General features: G+C 40.9%; 1 protein-coding gene across 1 annotated transcript in view; it reads right to left on the bottom strand.

Annotated features, from left to right (window-relative positions):
• negr1 (neuronal growth regulator 1) overlaps positions 1 to 21,761 on the bottom strand; it is a 147,693-nt gene that overhangs the window by 37,405 nt on the left and 88,527 nt on the right. The window contains exons 4-6 of the mRNA XM_073476796.1: positions 19,122 to 19,253; positions 6,971 to 7,091; positions 2,323 to 2,471 (exon numbers count right to left, since the gene is read on the bottom strand). Of these exons, the coding sequence (XP_073332897.1) occupies positions 2,323 to 2,471; positions 6,971 to 7,091; positions 19,122 to 19,253 (402 nt within the window). The remainder of the gene's footprint in view (positions 1 to 2,322; positions 2,472 to 6,970; positions 7,092 to 19,121; positions 19,254 to 21,761) is intronic.

Genomic DNA, 21,761 nt, shown 5'->3' with positions numbered 1-21,761 from the left:
TAATGATAAATATAAAAACTTAGCCATTTAAAATACTAATTATCCCTATAATAGACGGATGACTTGCCCTGGATACTGTATACCCTGCCTCTTATGCCATTTTTCCACTAGCACTTTTGGCTGCGCCCCGTTTTTACTGCGCTGAGTTGAGCTGCGCCGCGCCGCGCCCGTGATGGACCTGCTCCAGAGTACGGCCAAGCCGTGGCCGCAGTGATGCGCATTATTGGTTTTAGACACACTTTCAAGCAGGTAGCCCAGCCCAGCTGCCGCGCCGAGTCAAACTGAGTAGAGCCAGGCCAGCAGATGTAATGGAAAAACGGCATTACTGGGCTAGGCTCCAGTCAGTGGACTTCATAACAATAAGATGGCTGCCCATCTAACTCTAGCTCCTTTAGCAGTGGGAACATTTGGCTTTTTAAACTCAAACCCATATGATCATCATTAAAAGATGATTTAATTAGACCACACAACATTTCCCAGTGCTCATAGGTCAATGTTCTGAGCTCCTCGTTCAAATGCATATGCCTTTGTCTGATGGCTTTCTTACCAAGCACATCCCATTATTACTCTCTTTGTAAAGCTCATAATGTACCAGTTGTACTTGAGCTTTGTCACACAGGTGTCAATCCAGTTTTACATTTTTCTACCCATTTTTCTCCACAATGGCCAATTCCCATTGTTCTGCTGTCGTTATGACTGCTTACGCTACTGGTAAAGAGTAGGCAGCCATATGCCTTCTTAAACACAAATGGAGTCCACCGGCTCTCATCAGGAGACTATAATGTGGCCAGAGGTCCACACCATTAGGGCTTTTCCGTACACATGTACTGATCAGCTTGACTTGGTTTGACTCGGCACATCAACCCAGCATGGCAGGGATTTGCATTTCCGTTACAAGAGGGCTACTAACTGATGTAGAATCTGTATATCTTGAATAGTGGTCAAAGGAGCGGCTGTAAATACTCTTCCTCCCTGCAGCATTATTGAAGAATTGCAGCTAACAAAGCTCTGCTAGTTTGTTGATAAGAACGTTTCATTTGCTATAAATTCTTTACAAAAAAAGTTCCCTGTTCTTGAATTATTGCAAAGCTTTTATAATGAAGCTGTAAAATCAGGAAATGTTTTTTCACCAGCAGTAACTTGATGAATGCTTAAACAGCTGCAAGCTAACACCATGAAACAGTTAAGTACAGCAGATATCAGAGAGTACAAGCAGGGACGCAGGCGAGAAACTAAAAAGAATCAGATAAAAGCAACAAAATCACTGAGAGCTGAACACACAAAGACTCCTAAAAACGTTTTTCTCTCTGGTCTCCTGCACAAAAATGAGTTGAGTCTTGCAGCACGCACTTGTTTGAGGGGCTTGACCACGGTCACGAGAAGTCACCGTGGCGCACTTTGAGGAGGGGCCCGCGTGCTTTGGCCTAACTAAGCATGCTTAAACTGGTGATGGAAACCCAAATCAGTACGCCATGCTTTCACTTGGCGTGGCCAGAAGTGCCAATGGAAGAGCCCCATATGCCTCCAAGATCGCACCCCTTCTGTGCAAACACCCTGAACAACATGAAGTTGCTAGCGCAGAGACAAGGGAATGATCCCTCACTGGCTTTGCAAGGACACTTGTGTTTGTTGGAACAGGAGGTCCTGCTACCCAGTGATTGAACCTGGGTTACTCTGCCTCTGCCTGTTGTATGGAAACATTTTCTGTCTTAGTTTTGTTGTTTTTAGCAAATATTCAAATGTGTTGTTCAGTACCTTAATTTATGCTGAATGCTTCACGAACCATATCAAATAATTCTGCTGTCTCTCACTGACGCACCAGCAGTTTGGCCTCTGATTATTCGGCCTGTTTGGATCTCTGTTAGATGCCTCATGGCGCTTTGAACACCATGAAAAAGGCTGACTCTCAGACCTCTTTAAAAATCTGAGTCACAGCGCTACTTGGCATTCAACTTAGCACGACTGACCTGTGTAGCTGCCTTTGTAATTGTGATGCTGTTACCACCTCCAAGCTAAATTTCTTTTTCAGGTGGTGTTTTTTGTCCAGTGCGCATGCATATGTAGACTTCACACACCCACACACACACAGACTTTGCAACCATAATAGACAATCGACATTCACAAAACTGATGACTAGGAAATAAGAAACCACCTCTACTGGCAATATGTGGGCACCCAGTTGCAGCACCGGGCTTAACTTTAGCTTTTGTTCTCCAAGAAAAACACTTCTGAGGGCACAAACCCCCAATGACATCCACAACACTCAGCCCTCTGACTCTTCACCACTCCAGTTAGCCACAAGCAGGTAGAATGACAACTTACGAATGAGAGGCACACTGGCATTAGCCGTCCCTAGCTTGTTGGAGGCGACACATGTGTAGTTCCCGTAACGATCCTCTGTCATGTTGGTCACTGTGAGGACTGATCTGGAGCTGAGGCTCTTGATGTCGACGCCTTGACCCTTGATAATCCTGAAATCAGAACACAATCACAACAAATTAAGCTTTTATTTCTCAACCAAACACACACACAAAGAGTCGGGGGTTGGAGTAGCATGAGTCAAGGATGGTACAAATGTTTGTCATACTTTAGTGGATCTTCAGATTGCACAGTACTTCATCACCCTCTTGAACAGATCTATTTATCCCTTGGTCTGTCGTGGCTGCCTTGGAGAGACACTTTGAAGGACTGAGAGGGGAGAGAAATGACCCAGAGGTGAACCAGCTGGGTGCCACTTGACATGTTGTTCATCGTTTTGTTGCAGGTGCAGGGGGATTACAATAAATCCTATTCCAGTTGTGCCTGGCATCTGTGCAGTGAAATTGACAAATGTGTAATTGTTTACTTTGGTGGTCGTGATGATCTTTAACAGCCTGTAGAGATTAAAATTCCCTCTGTTACGGCATATGCTGTGCATCCTGATGGTAAGATTATCGTAGATATTACAGCTGAGTTTGTTTTCATCAGTGTGGCTTCGTATTTGGCATTATAAACCATATGAACCTCCAGAGAGGAAACATGTTTCTTTTTTGGCCTTGCTGCGCCCCCCCATGCTCTCTAGTAGCTTGGCTCAAGTTGCTCTGAGAGGCACTCTGAGTTGAAACACTATGTGTGACCTTATGTCCAGCAAATATCTGCAAATCTGTTGTTCCATCTCCCACGGAGACATTCTCAAATGTTAGCTGAACATTCACTGATAATCTCAGCGGGTGCCTCGCCTCTTCACTAGTTCAACATCAAACTAGTCAATGCTCCCCTCTGTCTGAGCGAAAGAACCCCCTCCATCCCTGCATGGACACACATAAACACTCACACACTTCCATTCAAGAATAAAAGCAGTGACACATCAAGAGAATGATTTGCTTGTCAAAACTGTCACACTACTTCTGATAGAGACAAACTGGCAGCGGCACTACACTGATGGTATGGCTGCATCAACACTGAGCCAAAATAAGAAGTGGCCTTCATTTCCCCAAATACCGTTAATGGCCAATGGAGTAGTCACAACCAGTGTTAATGTCATACAGATGCTACACATGTTCTGTTTGTAAGTCTGTAATGTCCTTTTCATAATGAAGAGTAAATGGAGAAATCACCATTTAGCCATGTAAGAAGTCAGAGAAAGAACAAGTCCTTGAATTAAGTAAAGACTAGAATCATGCCAACTTGCCTCCTTAGCAATTTGAATAAATTGAATCCACCCCATAATTACAATTAGCACAGTGTGAGCTGATGATTGAAATTGTGCTCACCAGGAGTGGGTAATGGGGGTAATTTGGTTTTTAAATTCAAGAACTGACACTTGAATCTAGACTGATTGATGTATGTGCTGCTGATGATTTAAGCCAGTTGCCAGCAAACATTTTATTAGGATGCAAGGTGAGGACGGAGAGGCACAAGTGACTCTTGCTGGAGCGTTTATGTGGGATCTTTCCACATGCTGGACGAATAGGAGAACAAATGACTTATATTCTCTCTGGGAAAAAGCAAGCAAACAAAAACCACACCCTTCCTATCACACATTGAAGCTTACTTGTCCACAAACAAGTAACACCTAGTAATTGTCTAGTATAAGCATGGAAGACTTTAGTAAAGAGTCAAACCTTAAACAGACTATATATTACACTATCCAGCAAACCTCAGTACAAACATAAATTATAAACAATAATTAGCATTTTTTCAAGCCTCCAGCACAGGTTTGGTGGATCGTTAGCATCAGGACTATTTAGATTCTGCAGTAAAATGTTTCAACTTCTTGACACTTATTAGTCCGAAGTAAAATAGTTGGCGCAAACAACAAAGGGTCATCCAGTCGTGGGGCCATTTCCATCAAAACTATAGTTAATCCACTGGGACTTAACTTCCTCAGGTGGTGGGAGTTGATGTTTGCATTGGTTCTCGAAGACAACTACAGAGAAATTGGGGTGCTTTGTTTGTACCTTCCACACATCTGTGTTAATGAAGTCGACGTGAGCGAGGAAAACAGTAATTACTTGATGTAACTAGTGTTAGTTTTGAAAGCTATTTTAGATTATGTCTTAGTCTTCAGTCTTTCATTTTTATCCTTCACAGTTTCTTAGTTGAAGAAAACTCAAAATGTTTTGGTCAAATTTTAGTCAACAAAAAGTCACAATGTTATCTTTTTATATTTTGACAACAATTGTGTGTGGGGGAGGGAAATTATTTCTGTAATGTCAGATAGTCCACCACAATTATTGTAGTCGTGTCTTATCTCATAAATGAAAAAAAAAAAATTTCGTCATAGTTTTTATTATCAAAGATCTTTTTTTAGCTTGTCATTGTCTCCTCTTCATCATGAAAAAAGGTAGATGAGAAACATTTTTCTTCAAGGTTTTCATTAACAATATTAACACTGAATGTAACTCCAGTTATATGTGTACATGTTTAGCCCTCTAAATGCATGTTATCACACCAACGGTACAGCACATTATTTTTAATATGCTTTAACAGTTATCACAGTAATGACTGTATTTCAAAATCCATGAATGGATTTATGAATGGATTATGTAGCACCCCTAGCTCAGGATACAGCCAGAACAAGCTTCTCATCTATTTTATATGGTTACCAGTTTAATGAGTGATGAGTCTCGCCCCATCTAATATATTGGTCTGGAATAAGTGCCGCACAAAAAAGTCATAGCGCTTCAACTTTTTTTCTCGGGGGTTAGGGTTATCTCAAGCACTTCATTTCACCTATACATCCAACTGCATCCATTCAATTTCATGTTGGTGGGGTAACCGCTAATTATCTACTGGATGTAGTTGCTGGAGATGTTATGGTTTTATTTTGCTAATAAACAGTACACAGTTATCAAGAAACAAAGGCACACAATACAGGTAAGACTGTATGTTTGTAAAGCAGTTAAAGCTATAGTTGGTAATGTTGGAGAGCTAGCAAGATTTGAAAGTGGCACCTCCTCTAAGCTCCACCCCCTCCTCCCCCTCCCGTCAGTGCTCCGTAACGCTGGAAGTGCTACTTTTGGCTGCATTTTCTCTGCCATTGTTCTCTCCTGCTAACTCGGTATGGAGTGTGCTGAATATTTCCGGCAACGGTGACACGTGATGAGTGCACGCAGGGAGGAGGGAGGGACAGAGGGGGGCTGGGCAGGACGAGACATGAAGGCATCTGATTGGTTCTTTCCACTCGGCCCGAGAGGCAGGGATTGGTCAGAGTTTTTACAGGCCTGCAGCTGCCACAGAGGTCTGATTTTTTTCGTTCCTTTTTCTGAACACATTATGTATTGACTACTCTCAGGATGGAAGGACCATTTCACCCAGTATAACAAAAAGTGTTTCTGAACAGGATTACCAACTATAGCTTTAAAGGGGAATTGCCGTTTTTTACAACCTGGACCTTATTTCTAGCATAAAATACGATCATTTACTCACCCAGATAACTTTGGTGTCATTTGGAGTCGTTCGGACGAAATTAGATCCAGTGGAGCGCCGCGTATATCCATATAATGCGAGTGATCGGGGCACCAAAGCGCAGCCTCTATATAACGCATTATCTGCCGTGAAACTAGTTCATTTCACCAATATTTTGTTATGATACGCTAGTGCTATTCCCCTCTGAGTCCGGGGTTGTCTGTTATCAACATCCGGGGTCTGTAGGTTGACCTACTTACCTCTGACCTGGATGATGTCATCTCTGAAAGCCGCGTGCACCCGCGACAGCCGGCTTGTTTACCTGTAGTTTGCTACTGCTAGTTTTTTGCAACATGGCTGAATATTTTTCTGATTCTGAGGTGGTGGACGATGACTTTGTTTATGATGGACGTCCTTACCGTTTTGAGCCAGAGTACACGGATGAGGAGCTCGTTGAAAGGAGGATGCGGAGGCAGAGAGGAACAGCTGGCCAAAGAACAACAAACAGCTACGGCTAGGCTAAACGGCTAGGTCAACCTACAGACCCCGGATGTTGATAACAGGCAACCCCGGACTTAAAGGGGAATAGCACTAGCGTATCATAACAAAATATTGGTGAAATGAACTAGTTGCACGGCAGATAATGCGTTATATAGAGGCTGCGCTTCGGTGCCCCAATCACTCGCATTATATGGATATACGCGGCGCTCCACTGGATCTAATTTCATCCAAACGACTCCAAATGACACCAAAGTTATCTGGGTGAGTAAATGATCGTATTTTATGCTAGAAATAAGGTCCAGGTTGTAAAAAACGGCAATTCCCCTTTAAGATAAGTTGCGTGCAGCCACACGACTATCTGTTAAATTAATGATTTGCAAACATGTTTTCAGTATGTGGTTAAAAAAACAACAAATGTCAGTAAGCAACTATGTAAGTAAGAGTAACAGTATGAGACAATATATGAGCCATGACGTTATTGTGCAACTGAATACGCAGCACAGCTGCATGCAGCTGACAGCTTGGTAATGCTGCCAATACGCTTTATGAGAGACAGCGTAAACAATCGAACTGGGCTCACCTTTTCTCGCCCTTGAACCACTCGAATGTCGGAGAAGGTACAGCAGCTGCCTCGCACCTTAGCAGAGCTGTGCGTCCTGGAACGACTCCGTGGCTTTTCATCTCGTGGATACTTGGAGCAACTGGAGAAAACAAGGAGATGAGAAATGTTGGCACCTCACACACAACAGTCTAAAGAAACATCTGTGTTATCACCAGCTCAAGGACTAAAGTAAATCACTTAAGTGATAATAAAACACGGAGCACTGGTGAGGGAGGGTTGTTGAACTAAATCACAACCTCCGACATCCTGGTCATCGCACACATTACATAGTGTAAACTCAACACTCAGAGCCTGCAGAGGCGGAGCTGGGGAGGGGAGAGGGCATCCATCCCCAATGTTAGGAAAATGAAATGAATTGCACTGCATGGTGATAAATGGCTTAATGGAAGTTCAAAGACTCAGTGGCACAGGCAGGTTCTGTGAATGCAAAATGAGGCTCCTTTCATGTGCTGAAATGTGGTGTAAATCTCTTTGCTAGTGTCATGAAGGCAGCCTTGCATATGGACTGTTTCTAAAGCAGCCCAGTCCTTTTGTACTTCAAATATTTACTGTGCTTATAAGGGAACTGAAATTAATGAATTGAAGTTATAAAGACTTCCGACAATGGCATTTTGTTGAATACAGTATGTCTTTGGACAAAACAGGCACTGAAAAACGTTTCACTTGTTATATTCATAATTATTGGCCATTATCAGAGTAATGCTGAATACATAAACTCTGGAGGGTAAACAAATAAAATGACCCGCTTTAAGAGACTGGGAAGAAGTAGCACGGTTCCTCACAGAACTGGATCCAGACAGAGGTTCATAGCCACTGATATTACGATGACTGATTTTCTGCTTCTCCATTAATCAACTGTGGCAAGGAAACAGGAGAAGCAATCATAATAAGGCGCAGGGCTCAATCTGACATCGTGTATTGTGTAAACTTGGCTTGACTCCCCCAAAGCCTGACAAATAATAAAACTGTTCTAAACACACAATCAGATGCACAGCCATCTGACATACCATACAAGCAAAATTACTTTGTGCCAATCACACAGATTCTGATTAAAAGTATATGATACATGGAAGAAGCCCACACTCTGAGGGTCAGTCCTGCAGCTAGCAGTAAATTGCCCAGCCATGTCTGAGAGTGAAATGTGGACTATTTATATCCCTGACAATGAGCCTTTAAGAGCGAGCTGTCAGTCAAAGCTGCAGCCTGTATCCAGTGAGAGGGCTTGGCCAAGCGCCTCCAAACCTTTACCTCCAATTGCATTTGGAGATGTTCCTAACAAATGACCTCAGTGTGGACTGACGCAGCTTTGGACAACATAACCCTGAGGTGCTAACTTGGACCAGACTCCCCAAAGTGCAAACAGTAACAAGTTAATCAAATGAACACATCTATTCCTACGAAATAAGAAAGTTGTGTAGCAACATGCTTCATTACAGCACATATATGCATGTTTGTGAGACAGAAATATTTCCTTTGTCTGGGCTTTAATTTAATGAAGAGAATGCAGACGTTCTCTCTGCCAACCCGTGAGAGGCCGCATAGATAGATGAGGTGGGATGCAACCTGCACAAGGTGAAAAAGATACATGTGAGCATTTGTACGTGTGGTGTATGATCATGTAGGCGAGGCGCACTGAGGTGACACTGCGCTCTGTGATGATGGATGCCCATCCACCAACCTTCTTCTGCATCCTAATGAGCACAGTCCTATGACTGGTGTACGTAGATTTTCCGTCGTTGCATATGTATGCCAATTATACTGTTATTTTCTGTCTTCCGTATCTGAGCTGAATAATCCGAAGGACTTGAGACAGTGAATCAAGCGATGCGTTATGCTAGGGTTTTACCTGTTCATATATCACTGTGTGAAATGTTGGATGCCATGCTGGGAGGTATTAGTAGACCTTGACTGGTTGTGTATTTGTGTGCATGTTTTGAGTTTTTGTGTACACTAACTCAGAATATCAAAACTTTTCTGACTCAACCTTGCTTCAGAAACTTCACAAATCTGCACGAACTTCAAAGATTGCTTCAGATCTTTATCTATTTTAATCATAACCAGAATTAATGCTAACCAAACCATAAAGACAGCCTGTAAAATAGTTACAGGCTGTATCAGCATCTTTGCAGACAGGCAACAGCAACCTGCAGCAAAGTACAAGAGGGTGACTAAAGGTTGTGATATAGTAACATGGGAGTGTTTTGCATTTGACGTTGAGCACAAGAGAAGAGCTCCACAATACTTAAAGAAAGGGAACAAGGAGAAAAAAAACTGTAAGAGTGCTCCACAGCACAGAAATATAAGCCAATAACAAGTATGACAAAATCAATGCAGTATGCCGACTGACAGAGGCTTAGTGAATCCTCGTAATCCTCCATTGGTGTCATTGTGTGGGGCCATTGATTATCTGAAGCCTCTGAATGTGCCGGGGTGACCTGGCTGTCGTGCTACAGAGATGCTAGGACAGTGGACATGGTGGTCCAGGCAGATGTGTCAATACTTGAAACCTCACACATAGAGCCACTGTCTTTCATGGCAACACACAGAACACAAAACCACTGCCAAATAGCCTGTCTAAATGTGCTGCTTTCATGTAGCTGTTGTGTTTTCTTCTTGGAAGAGGGAGCATTTTGATGTGTTCCCTTTTATTTATTACCAAGTGAATCAGCTATTTGCCAAAAAGAACAGTGCACTTTCTTCATCAGACTAAAAGGATTTCCTATTTATGGTTAATTTGGATTACTGCTCTCTCTATTAGAAGTCGGTTAAAAATCCTGGCAAGCAAAATTAAAACAACATAGGAATCAAGAAAGAATTCTTTATATACATATATACATATATATATATATATAGTTTGTCATCTTGCTGATCAACATACAGTATAAGCACTACAGGCCATCCCTCCCAGTGGGGTAACTATGAATATAAATCCAGATTTCTCCTCAAATGAGCCGGCGTAGGATGGATCATCTATCATGATGGATCATCTCTTATAAAAATAAAAGAGACTATAGTCTGGTTATCAGACGAGCAGAATTCAAAAGTATTTTGGGCCCAAGTAATTGTCTCTCTCACCACTCAAATTGCTCAACCGCTGCAAAATTTTGTAAAAGAGAAAAATATCCCCCATAATTTCGTAGGTGGTCCAAAATGCCCTGATTTTATATGCATATCGATAATATCAAGTCTTTCCAATTTAGATCCTGGCACTGAGATCTGTTAAGACAGATCACACCCATAAAATCCGGTCCAATCCAATAATTCCAATTTCAACTTGCTGGCATGTCCTATATCATCATATACTGTGCAATACACCATCAGGATTTGGAGAGTAATGCAAAGTAGTGCACTAAAAATCATGAAGGCCCAATAATCCAGGTAATTTAGTGTCTAGAGAATGCTGTGGAGGTGTTGTAAATCATGCCTGGAGTCACGGTGACTCCACCAGATGGGGGTGAGGGGTTGGGTCCAGGAATAGCACAGGCACGGCAGAAAAATGGGCACTGTAAGGCCCTGCCAGGTGACAAATGGCCAGTCGTGGGTTGATCACAAACCGCCTTCCATTACAGTACATCTGCATTATGAAGAGCTTGTCATCAAAACAAAGATGACGTCTCCAATGGTACATCTGTGCAAAGTGCATGAATACAAGCATGTTAATGATGAATTAAATGTTTGACCTCCTCTCCATCTAATATTAATGGACATGGTTTGTTTAGAAATCATTGCACCTTAATGTACAGGGCTTCACTGAGTCGCGTTCCTTGAGCGATCCTCATGTGACTATTAATGATTAATTGGTGTGCTTCAAGACTGAATATGATTTATTTAGCTGCAAACTATTGTTTGCCAAGAGAACCCATAGAACGCAGGCTTTTTAATTAAAAGATCAATTAATAACCCTACCTCTTCAGCCAGATTTGAAAATGAGTTTTCATTGCAATTAAGAAATGGACTCATCAGTGCATGACTTATCAGCTTACACACAGAGACACTGTTCCCCACTGCCATCTGTGGGCTTCATTGTTCCGTTTTTTGTCGGTCAGGAATGGTTCTGCTGCCAAGATTTATTAATTAATTAAGATTTCTATTCAGAACAGCTAGGGAACATTGTGTTCCTTCTTTTAATACAATGCAAGGCATATAAATAACCAGCTTAGTGTGCAGGAGTGTGTGGCTCGACAGCAGCAGGGATTCAATCCATTGTCTGAGTTTTACACTAAATGGTTTAAGGTGCACGAATCCGGATCTATCTTAAACTAAATTCACGTATGAGATCCTGGTTAGGCTCTGGTGAAGACCACACCATAACCATGACACAGGGAAGTATCAAGTGAGCAGAAACAAGGTCCACGCAAGTACGCGAACACAGGCGCTTCAAGCTACGCAAGAGTGATTTCATACGTCGCTGCATTCCAGAGTGTGTCACCTAAAAATAGTAACACAATGCAAACACAAGCTGCAGTCTAAGCGTTGCAGCCTGTAGATTCTATAGCATGAAACAAGAAGAGAGCAGTACATGGTCCTCCACACGCCATGTTTGTTTACTACTGTGGCCCTGGGAACGCTCCTTAGCTCTTTATTGTCCCATTGAAGACAGAATTTTTGCTGTTGTCACGATACTGGGATTTCTCACTTTGATACAATACCTTGAAAAAAATCAATATGTGATACCATGTTTGATACCATGGGGGTAAAATTGACACAACATTAAGGGCATTACATTTTAGCTTTTATTAAAAGATAAATATAACAAGGCGTGTGTACTGTGTTTTAAGACATCTAAGTTGATTTACTTCTGGAGGAGGTGGGACTAGGTGGACACAGCAGTGCAGTGTTAGTACTGAAACAGTGTTAGAAACTGAACCAAATGTTCATAATGGATATGTATAGATATTTCAATACAACTTTGGATTCCTCCACCTGTTTGTAAGAGCGCTGAGCTGATGATTACTGGGGATGTATGTTTGTGCCAGCTGGGCCAGGCGATGTCATATGCATCCGTGTAATTACATGGTTGATGTTTCTGCCTTAAGTTGCCATTAGCTGTATAAACAAACAAAAAATCCACTTTTAACAGTTGGAGAGTTTGATGTAAGCCTGCGATGTTCAAGACATTTGTCAACATTATATGTTATTTTGGCCAGTCACAAAAAAAATCTATACCAAGCTAAAGGATGAAGTCTCTGTGTGTCTCAGTCTGTTTCGAAGTGGTACCAGCCAGAACGTTTATTCTGCAGAAGTTCAAGATTCTGCTCACTTATTCATGCCCCACATGCAGCAAGGAATCCAAATAGCAATCAAGACGAGAGCTTTGGAGAGATGTAGAGAGATGGATTTACATCCAAACAGCTCGAGGGTACTGGCTTTAACTCTACTTAGGATTGGATCAGAATCCAATTCTAGGAAGCCTTCTCTTTTGAATTGTAAGTCACAGTATTTCAATGGATACTGCAAACTGTCGACAAATGCTCAACTGAGACTCTGTGCCTAATGTTAAAATACTCCCAATAATAGATTTCATTGAAGTGTGGAATGAACATCCATTGTGCCTTTGATCCACAAGAGCACTGAGGCAGATCTGGACACACACACACACATACACACACGCACATGCAGACACAGTATGTGAAACATGAATTTTATCAAATGTAAATGTTGTGCACAGCTATGCAAATGTTGTAGAGTATAATGATTCTTTTTAAAAATGCTAACACAGTACAAACATCCTCCCACTCAACTAATAGTTGTTTACTTTCTTGTCGCTACTTGACATTGCAATGTTGGATGGTCATGAAGGTGTGTCTCCTGACCACAAATGAACAAGTTCTGCCTCTTATTTATTAGAGATGGTCATGACTCCCACAAACAATTCTGTTAGGGCAGTGAGAGGAGCATGTTGTGGGTGTATCGAGCAAGGCAGGGCTTGAATCCCAAACAGGCCCAGATGACGGCAGCTTTAGAGGGAGAGGCAGAGTCAGAGCAACAAAAAGACAACGTAAAGAATTGGAAGTATTCACAGTGTGCCCCTGCATTTCAATTATGCCCAGAAATCTGTCAATAGCATGGCTGTAATTGCTTACAGCAGTTCTAATATGCATGCTCATAATTAATTAAAAATGATCACAGTTTTGTTGGCCAATTACTGTAAGCAGGAGAGAAAGTGAGGTGCTCTTCTTTTTATAAACACGGCCATGGTAAATATGTGAGCAGAATTCACAGCTGCAGGGTACTGGAGGAGGAAGGAGGCGTATAAATGGCTGGCAAACTTGGAAGCACACAGGGCACAGCTTTACTCTGCAAAGCAAGAGAAACCTCGCCATGAAGGAAAATAAGTGATGTTGAAGAGGAAGAGATGCCTGTATTAGTTTAAACCTGAGCCCTACATCAAAATAGGAAGGAACAAGATCATGCAGACCCTTCAAGCAAACAGCATGGATAAAAAAAAAAAATGAAACCGAAGTTGGATCTAGTGTGTCAATGCTACCAAATTAAACTTCCAAATGTGTACCAAAGACTATGCTATTGTAATGCTTTAAAGAGAGATGCTAGGAGCAGAAGATTCTGCTGTAACTTCCACAGAAATGGCTGTTACATAACCAGTGGCTTCATATAAAAAAGAGAGAAGAGGACAGATATCTCAAAAAAGCAAGGGTCTTCCTTCTCCACATCAAAAATTCACACATCTGTGGTGCTACCATGGCATCAACTGATCCGTCGTCTTTACACATTTCATGCAAATTGACATGTGGCAGTTTTGTGATTACAACATGGATGGAGGAAGATGATCAGAACATCTGGCGTGGCTACAAACGGCTCTAGTCGAGGCGTCTGAAACAGTGACAAGCAGATAAAATGTAGCACAAGACAGTCGCTTGTCTGTGTACTTTCCTCGTTTGATAAAGTTTGTGCAAACTGTCAAATCCCATCTTGCAACATGATGGTGCTCAAACTCTGAAGTGTCACTCATTCAATAAGGTGTGAGAGGAGACAGCTTTCTCTGGAGGGGAAGAGCTTTCTACACTACAGAGGAAGGTCAGAAACCTTTGATTCCTCCGCTTGAAAAGGTACTGGTTTTTATTATTGTTTTATCTGTACGTCGTTACTAATTGTTCTACAACACGGTGGCTTCATTAATTAATCAAACGCTGGCTTTTTATCTCAGGCGGAGGTTTTCCACGGTTGTTTCCTTCTCATTCATCCCTCCGACTCAGCCAGCTCAATGTGATATTTATGCCTTTGAGTCACACTGTGCAGCGAGAATTTCAGCCAATAACAGCGCCCACCTGCAGTGAAGATGAATATGTAAATTTGAAAAGTGGGTCAGAGATCAAATTTCATCAGGTAAAAATCACTGAGGAAATATCCTTTTGCCGAGTGGGGCTTTTCAGCCAATCTGATTCCAACATGACCTTCCGGATGACTGCCATCATTCTGTTTTTTAACTCATAAGAGTCCTCGATTGTTCATCACCGGAAGTATTAAGACAGGAGACACAGGCAGGCCAGTGATCTAAATTAATACTATCTGATCAAGATGTTTTTTTGAGCCTGAGAGAAATGCAAACAGAAATACAAGAAATAGCAGCAAAACGACAGCTCCTCAACCCTTCTGCCTCTAACTCATCATATCATAGAAAGCCAAATGGCAGGCTTAGTGTTACGGAAGACCTGGTGTTATTATGCTAGAGCTTAATTTTGTTTTCATTACTTTGCTTTGCTTATTTTAATTAGTGGCCTTAATCTGCAATTAGCCCTGGGGTCAACTATACTCTTAGCTTTAAAAAAAAAAAAAAAAGAATTGTTTTGAAAGCAGAGAGAAATTGTTTGGACATGTATTTAATTAGACTTTTAACCCATGAAATGTCAGTGTCACTCGCTCCCTTGCTGTCTTATTAAAATGATAAAAAAGAAACAGTGCAGTCATGACTGATGTTTATGCCTTTATTTAATTTAACCGCAACTAACGAGAAGGATACTCTGAGAGGATCACTGCTTGACACTGATGGGGTCAATGCACACCTGCATACACTGCATACACTGAATATTTGTATGAAGAAAGAGAAAAGTCCTTTTTTCTGTCATCATACAGCACTGTGTGGTAAAATCGTTTCAGTGGCACATCTCACGTTGTTGACTGACAGAATAAAAGTGACACCTGCAGAATCTCCCAGGAGAACATTTACAAAGTTGAGTGACTGGTTTTGTCAGCCAAGTAAAACAGCTGTACAAACGTGCACATACAGTGTGCTACTTTAAAAAAAAGTTCATTTCTTGCTTCTTGCTATGTAATTATCCTCTCTTGTTTGAGCTTCAGTGTCAGCTAACGACTTTATCTCGATTCAGAATTTGGCAGACTGAGCGCTCGTCAATACCTTGTGCTCCTGGGCGCTTGATGTGTGACAATGGAGCATGAATGATGCAGCACACTGGGATATGGTCTAAATGTTTCTCCCTTTCCTTCACAGAGGGAGAATTGCACCAGGAGGTGGACAGGAGGCAGTGAAGAGTGGCCATGCCTGCTGTGGCCATATCAGCCGCTCCAAAGGACAACTCTAATGCATTTCTTCTGCCCCCTTATCTTTGTTAATAAGCACATCTAACACAAGTCTCCATGTAGGGAGAAGAGACAACTGTCGTGAAAAATACATGCATAAAAAACATTTACAAAATATCTGAAGAGCTGAAAACACTGACTATTTAAAGCTACATGACACAGGGTACTGAAGCTGAGTTCTTTTAAACAGCTACCTCTTGCTGCCATTTAAAGATGTCGACAACTAAAGTGGCTTTGTGCCGCTTTAATGTCAGCGACATGTTTTGTTTATGCAGGTCTCATAGTTGCGCAGCACTTCGAATGCTAACCAGCGGCAATAAAACACAGGACCTTTCATGTATGAGGTGCTTGTGAGGCCAGAAAAGTCTGACTCTGTGGAGCTACATGTTGGCCATACTTCAAACAGGGTGTCAGACATTATGAAATATTTATGAATTAGGTGGGAGGGAGCTCTGAGATTTACACTTTGTGGGGACAGAGGCTGCCCCATCAGCCCGGCTCAACTAATTACTGCAGACAAATTTTGAATGAAGACTTCTTAAAGAGACATGGCAAAAGTGCCACAGAACTGCTTTAAGAGACATTTCATGTCCACTGGAGCCTGCTTTCAACACTGTCTGATAAAGCAAGTGCAGCATCTTTAATCATAATGATCTCAGACAGATGCCACTTTATGGGTTGTGATTTTTCTCCTACCCCTCAGATTCATGAAGTCTTTGAAAACTTATTGTCATGGTTAGGGCTGTCACGATATCAGAATTTCACTACACAACTATCACGGGCAAAGAAATCCAGGATAATGATACGGCTGCGATGTATGTAGATATCTGGAAGAAAAATCAAATCTGCCTTTAACTTTGTTTACTTTGTGTTTTGTCTCTTTCATTGGCAAATAATTCACGCTCAAAGGGGGGAGGTGGAGAGCAGAGAAGAACAGAAACAGAAAAAGAACAGTTGCACTCAATTACTTGTGAAAGTGAAACCAGATGAACACATAAACAAAAGATCCACAAGGCTCAACATCTTCGCTGGATTATTATTATTATTTGTATTATTAACATGATATCAATATTTCATTTTTTAATATGACAGTTATTGTGAATATCCCAAATATCACAACACTGCCAGTCATGGTCCTAGGTTTTAGTTTAGTCAATTAGCCTTTTTGTGCACACCTGTGTTTTATTAGCCCCTCTGTAAACATTATTATTATTAAAAGTGTTAAGTGTTTTTCCTTTACTCTTTGTTGTTTAATCTGTTTTCATCCTTCGTCTCACTGTTTCTGTGTCTGTTCCCTGGTCCTCCTGTGTTCTAGATTTGTTCCCCATGGCTTTATGGTTTGTCCTTTATAGTTTTTGTATTACTGTTTAGTTTCCTGGGTTTTCCTTGTTGCATTATAAAAGCTTGCTTTTTGTTGCTCACCTCTCCTGCTCCTGTGTCTGCGTTTGGGCCTTTTTTGATTTACTGTGACACTTTGGATTATCTTAAAATATATTGTCAGTAGGGATGGGTGATCTGGCAAAAGAATGTCACAATCACGATCCACAAACTAAATTGCGATCTATTTTTGAGATTCTAAAATGTCAGTCTCAAAATAGCATATTAATGTTTCCACCTGCACCATAAAACACAATACTGCATTAAAGATAGTTCTTTTTTGGCACAAGCTCCTCATCAGCTATGCTACCAGCTATCACTCAAGTTCAGTTATTTATAATACAAAGAGTCACGTGAAGTAACTCATCCAATCAGCATAGCCATCTAGTTGGCTACATCACTCTATTGGTTTGTTCAAGTGGTGCAGATCTGTCAGTGAAAGAGGTTTTGTGAGGCTTGGAAACAGAAGAGGACATTAGATGCTGCAATCACTATGATTTGCCTGAAAAATATCAAAGATCGATCTAAAAAGATTTTCAATGGACATCAACTCTTATAGTCTCATGTCAGTGTATTCACTCAGGATCCTGCTGCTGCTTCTGATAAAAGTATCCAACAGCTGTCTACAGTTCATATACATTAATCCATTGTATTTGATGTGTTGCAATTAGGCCGGGTGCGATACAGATCCTCAATTTTTCAGTCCAAACTGCAGAAGTAATGTGTAAGAATTTATAGCCTATAGAGTAACCTCCATTGTATAAGAGAGACATTTCTGTGCAAAGCAATTTCATCTGTACCTAAAGGATTATGCAAATGTATACAATTAAACAGAAATCACATATAGTTTCCACAAACCAATTTATAAAGCATTTAATTTTATTAAAGGAATGTACAAAAGATATCTGGACAATTCTCCTCTGTGCTACAGGTCAATAAGAACGAATGACTAACTGGTCAATGACGGGAACAGCTCTGTAGCTCTGTCAGCTTCAGATAACTCTGAAAAGCAAAAACTGCTTTAACACTTGACGAACTACAGCACACTCCCACCCAGAGTGTCGCTCCGCTGCTCGAGCTGTGGTGACTTTGTCCGAGCAAAGCAAAGTCCTCCTAATCAGTTCACTCTGTTTGGACACTAAACCCTTATACCCCTGCTGTGTCGCTTTAAAATTCACCGTCTGACTATGACATGCCTTATCAATCATTGTGAATATCTCCTTTGTTCTGTAACATAAAGACAGTGCCGGTTGTCAAAGCACTTTTCAGTCTTGAAGCCATGTCTCAGTAGAGTTATAAATAACTGGCCTCCAAAACTCTACTCAGACCCAGCTCATTAGAGCCAGGCATTACACAGAAATAATGGCCATAAGACTTTGTTTTATAACGAGGCCAGAATGAAAGCTGTCTTAACACAGGGAGGAAATAAAGTACAAGCCTTATTGGATTCAAAGTTTTGTAAGGGGAAAAAAGGAATAAATAAAGAAATGGTCATATCTGCGTTTGAAACAAAATAACTCTATTTCCTAAAACTTCAATTAGAAAACTTGCCTGATTAGCTTTCAGGATATGACTCAGTAAATGGGCCATGAGGAGCCTTTCTTCCTGCGCTCTTCCTCCTCCCTCCCCCGCCCCCTGTCTCTGTGGCCGACTGCCTGATAAGCTTTGCCAAAAGTGAGATTTAGCACAGGGCATCTACGCGAAACCTCCATGAATAACACTGAAGTAAAGGAGCACTTTTAAAAAGAGAGGGAATGGCAATAATTGTCAAGCACCCATTCCTGCTCTTGCCTACGAGTGGTGATTTCCATGTGACCATGACAGCCAAAGCCCAGTATCATTCATTAATGCCCTGACTCCTCATTACTGTCTCCTCACACTTTTGAAAGACTCATTACCTGCATAATGGAATAGTGCTTAGAACAGTCAGACCTTTCCTTAGTGTGAATTAATCACCTACATGCACAGACAAAAAGGGAATTCTCACATTAAATATTAAACTTCAAGCTCTAGCTTTCTACTTTCTCAAACTTCAGGAAGGTGTACTTTCTTGAGGTGCACCGTCAGGGACATGACACTTGCATCATTGAAGTCTGCCCCCGTGTCTTTCATGTGTCTGCGAGGCCAGTGTGGGAAAAAAAAGGAAAGTGAAGGAAGCAGAAAGAGATATACTTACAGTTGACTGTGACTTTTACGGTTTTGGTGTCAGGAGAGGCGATGTCATTTAAAGCGCTGCATTCGTAGTCTCCAGCCTGGTCCCTTGTGATGCCGGTGATGTTAAGATATTCGCCACTGTCATACTTCCTGGCTGGAAATAGAAAAAAATGGAGGCCAAGTACTTACACAGTGTCTACAAAGAATACAAACACAGCACACAAAAACACACACACACACACACCTTCTGTATATACAGCTCGAGACTTTCCATAGCCTATGGTTAGCATGTGGAAAAACCCTCATTTGTACCAAATAGCTTTCAGGTTTACGTCTGAGTAGAAGATACTATGCGATTAGGTTTTTCTACTGAACCCCTGATTACCTTCTGTGAATCCTAAAATAGCAGTGGATTAGCAGCGTATTGATCCATTTGTATTGATATGGTGGCAGGAAATGAAATAATGGTGTATTCCCAGTCACCCACTCATCATTTACTCAACTCCACACTATGCAGTTAGAGATACTTCCTGGAAGACAGACAAATTCGATGGCTCAATGCACATGTCAGTGCTTTATAGTTAACTAAGGGAGCCAAAGGCAGTAGCAGCAAAGAACCGTGACTGACATATTAGCAGGCCTAAAAAGCCAGAGGGAGCACAAATCCACACAAACATGTCCACTCCAATCAACATAAGAAACATTAAAATACTGTATATTAACATTGTTAGAGGTGATACATGATAGGCTCTTTGTAAATGTGTTGCTAGTAAGAGCTGAAAGTGTGATAACCGGGATGAAGCAATAATGAGATACAGTATGGTGTCAAGTATAATTTAGTGAGAATAATCAGGACGAAACACGCAATCTTATCCAGAACAGAAGAACAAATCTAGTTTGTGCCAGCGGTCTCAGCATAGATGTGTCACTCATTATATTATCTAACAACAGACCTGCAATGAACAGTCGATGAATTAAATTGTTTTTATCGTATTAATCAATTAATTGGTGTAGTCATTTCTCCAGTAAAAACATAGACATTGCTCACAGCTTATGCATTGTCAGGATTTTCAGCCATTTTTGGTCATCTGAGACAGTAAACTGAACATCTTTGTATTTTAGGAGTTTGATTGTATGAAATTATTATTCCCATTCCCATTATGATAGTAGGGCTGCACAATACGACATTTTGACAGATATTAGGATTGCGACTGATCATTATAGCATCACAATTTTCCTTTTCAGTGACAAAACTATTAAAATCATGATGATGTGACATTTGTTGGGGTCTGTACCAAACGAGCATGTTTTCTTAAATAAAATAAGGAATTGTCTTGATGTTATTTGCTGCTTGAATGAAGTCTTTTTTCTTTTATGTGAAATTGTATGTTTTTTGTTTTAAGGTTCCACTTTGTAAGAAAGGTCATTTTTTTCTGAGCTTGTCAAATACTGACGCTATGTCGGGTTGGTCGCCATCCCCTTTCTTTCAAAGTAGATCTTTAAGTGTGTTTGTTCTTGTGTGATTTTTTTCATGCAGCTGTATTGGCCAGATATGTTGAACCTTAATGGGAATAGGTTAACTAAATGAAAAACAGACTTATAGACCAGGGCAACACAGCAGCCCTGATTTTTCATACATTTTACCTTTATGAAACAATTGCTACTTCTACAAACTTCTACTTTGGATATTGCAATTTTGATAATATTTTGATTATATGTGCAGCTTATTATACTGATATGAATACATCACTTTAGGGACTTTGGAAAATTATAACAAGCTTTTTTCTTTTTTACTATTTTACTGACATTTTATAGGCAAAGCCATTCATCAATAATTGCTATTGAAAGTAATTGTTTGTTGCAGCTCTATTTCACATATTACACTACAAAATAAAATGATTCAGCCACGAGTGTCATTTGATCATCTGTTTGGTTAAAGTCCAAGTCTAGTTAATGACAGTCAATAAGCCAGCTGCAGATGATCACAAATATTAGGCATCTGTATTCATCATTGACATGCTATCAAACCTAATGTATTTCTTCTTAGTTGAGACAGATAGATAGATGGATAGATATGAAATTGGGAATACTAACAATGAAACCAATTTGACTGGGAGTGCTTGTGTAATAAAAGGTTATGGGATCCCAGCAGGCAATACTGTATGTGTATTAGAGAGACTGTAGCAGATTTTCCCCTGACCAGAATTAATTTCCAGCCCAGTTGTGCTCAGTGTGAAATCTATTTATATACATCTTTTCAGGGTGGTAACGGTGGTTTGGGATAGAAGAAGTGTGGATGTGTTTGGAAGGAATGGGTATCAAACAGAGTGCACAATCGAGCAAAACTGAGCTCAAGAAGACCACAGAGACCTGACACTGACTCAGCATTATCTCATGAAAGAGGGGAAAGAATCAAGACAATTCATGCTTTAGGAGAGCTGCCATTCAGTGCTGCCACTCTTCCCTGCCAAGTGAGCTGAATACTTATATAATAATGTCACTTTCTTATTCTGCAACCCTGGTGGCTTTTTAGCTGCTAAAACTTGAAACTGAAGGCATTGTCGATAATGAGCTTTCCCATTTCTTGTCACACTGTTGTGGTGGCAACAATGGAGTCTTGGCAAAGATATCGGTGGCTACACAAACAACAGCAAAGGGAAGA

Source organism: Pagrus major, chromosome 11 (genome assembly GCF_040436345.1).
Source record: "Pagrus major chromosome 11, Pma_NU_1.0".
Classification (NCBI taxonomy): domain Eukaryota; kingdom Metazoa; phylum Chordata; class Actinopteri; order Spariformes; family Sparidae; genus Pagrus; species Pagrus major.
Note: the sequence above shows the minus strand (reverse complement) of the source record. Positions and strands in the feature narration are given on the sequence as shown.